Below are 2,607 nucleotides of genomic sequence, written 5' to 3'. Positions count from 1 at the left end.
AAAGACGCTCCAGCGTACAAATTGAGACCTCTACTCTCGCATATCAGTGGTGGTGTGGAACACTTGCACCTACCAGCGCCGGTAGGAAAGGAAAATTGAAGGGATGGAGGAGCGGCTGCGATGACGCCGGGGCCTTGGGAGGGGGGGGGGAGGTTAAAATGTGGGAAAGGTGATACCACCTTCCGTCCCACACACACATATGGCCGTGCCTCCGCGCAATCATGCCCACCACCAATTATCACATTGTTACAGGTCGACGGATGGGCTCAGTTCCCTCTGCAGTTGTCAAACCGGCTGTCATCGTGCCTCCGCCTTCCGCTTCCTCTAACGCGACCCTTCCCGACGACGAGGTTCTTTCCCATGCCAGCTCGTACAGCTCTGCTACTTCTACCAGCGTCCTAACAAGCCCCACCTCCTGCACATACATTTTTGACTCTTTGTGGTTCTGCCTGTCGCCTGTCTACCAAGCGAAAGAGTATTATATCTCCGGAGACTTCGATGCTTGCGAGGACAAAGCGAGCGCGCTGTACATGTGCCTCGCCAACAAGGTAGGATCAAAGTAATTGCAAGAATGGAAAAACGAGAGATGGGCTGGAGGATTCGCGAGAGAAGATGGGGAGCGCGGAGGGCCAGTGTCAGGAGTAGCTATTGGTGGAATATGGAAGCTACCATCCGGTCTCGTGCTCCTGTTCAAAGCTGAATTTGACAATTGAGCTCCAAACATCGACACGAACTCCATTTTTTTTCCCTTCTTTCCGAATGCCAATCCACACCAGATCAAGAAAGACCCTGACATTGCACGGAAAATTGAGGCCAAACTGAAACGTCCCCCCATTCAACCGTGCTGGACGCAGCGGAGAGCGGGCAGAGAGGACGAGGAGGAAGACGCAACACCGGTGTGGGACTTGAAAGAGAGACCAGGCTGGTATTAATTGAAGCTGTGTACAAAGCAAGGACAGGAATAAACTGGAATCAGATTGAGACCCGTACTAACGCTCTTACGTGTGTGATTTTTTTCCTTATTGGAGCGTATCACAATATGTTGTTAAGGAGCGCCCCAAAATTTTCTTTTCCTGGTTTGCTTTTTTCAGCGTCATGGCCTCGGAGTTGCAGGCTTCCCTTCTTTTTGCATGCCAAAGCGCTCCACACCTCCTTTGGACAGGCTGTATTGGACTCGGGTCCCGTTGCGCGGACTGGCACATCATTTTTTCGTGCTTTGATTGCCCCCCCGTACCAGTACGTTTCACTGATCGTGAGTGGGACATCCACCCCACACTGGGTACCGACTGCCTTCTCTTTGAATACTTTTTTTCCACCCTCGGCAACTGTGTGGGTGCTACTCGTGCGCGAGAATTGCTTCCCAGCGATAAAATGTACACCCAGCTTCTCAAAAGGCTCCACATGCCCCTTGTCTATCTAGATGTTAATCCGCGGGGGCTCAAGGGGATACGTGGATTGGGTTTGAGTGTTTGTTTTCAAGAATCGTACCAAGATAGGCATTGTGAATAACCTTCGCTTTGTTCGTGAGGATGTATTACTGGAGACAAGGCGCCCGCGATACGGCACTGTCCCATGTGAGGTCCTGCATTTGGAACCCAGCTATCCCTTCCATTCCACACTATACTGGAAAACGCGCGCCGGGCCATAGGCTCAGCGCCCGGCTCTTTCTCATCTGCGTCCAGGATGGCTTCGAGAGAGACCGCATCCGGTCGAATGGCGAAGAAATCCGTGTGAATGAGTCGATCCGAGCAATTCTTGCCGGTGGGGCAAGGTTTGTCAAGACAGTCCGCAAATATGCCCTCGATGCCCGGATCCCGCATGCGTTCCAATAAAAATGTGTCGTTTCGGATCAATACGTCGGGGTTGACACGTATTACCCACTCATAACCATCGAACCAGTGGTTCCTGTATGCCTCGGTCATGGCCAACATGGCTCCCTCCTGATATCCCGGATTATCCACGACATGCACGGTGACCTTCGTACCGGCAAATGTTGCATTTATCACATTCCAATCGATCATGCTGCCGTTTGACTTGGTAATGAAGATCACAAAATCTGATTGCCTGTATGCTTGGCTCTTGGCTAGAAGGGACGGCCAGCATTTCTCCAAATATTGATAGTGCGATGGGGAAAGGTGGGTAGTAACATAGAAAAGACTCTTATTACGCTCGACCATATGACTGGATGATGTCGTCTCCATGACAAGCTGACGCATCATTACATCCTGAAGTGATGTCAGCGAGGCTAGTAGCAGGATAACACTTAGTATTTTGAGGAGCATGGAAGGCGGGCGACGACGTGAACACGCGTACATGCCATGGTGCTTATAAGTTAGCAATCCAAGCTTCATCATGCGTCACCCTCACACTTTCTTGAGCTTCTTAACACTGCATATGAATGTTCGATGAGGTCCACCAAAGCTTCCTCCCTGAAATTTTCTTTGTAAGCGCGCCTGCGGTAGTATGTGCATTTTGTCAGTCGCAGGACGTGATTCCGACATTGAGAGCGTTATGCATTGATACATTAGGATTCAATTCAGTCGTCACTGAGGCTATGGACGGGAGTGTTCGCTTCTTTTGCAAGTAAACACAGGCATGAACCTGTTG

General features: G+C 50.6%; 1 protein-coding gene across 1 annotated transcript; it reads left to right on the top strand.

The window, feature by feature from the left end:
- Positions 1-221: 221 nt before the first annotated feature.
- NGA_0476020 (uncharacterized protein) lies at positions 222-1,252 on the top strand (the record flags this gene model as incomplete). The annotated part of the gene is made up of 2 exons (XM_005854553.1): positions 222-548; positions 1,238-1,252. Coding segments are annotated over 2 exons (342 nt in total), but the record flags the coding sequence as incomplete, so codon positions are not given.
- Between the last annotated feature and the right edge of the window lie 1,355 nt (positions 1,253-2,607).

Source organism: Nannochloropsis gaditana, assembly GCF_000240725.1.
Source record: "Nannochloropsis gaditana CCMP526 unplaced genomic scaffold scaffold467, whole genome shotgun sequence".
Taxonomy (NCBI): domain Eukaryota; class Eustigmatophyceae; order Eustigmatales; family Monodopsidaceae; genus Microchloropsis; species Microchloropsis gaditana.
The sequence above is the reverse complement of the archived record's forward strand: the minus strand, read 5'-3'. Positions and strand labels throughout refer to the sequence as shown.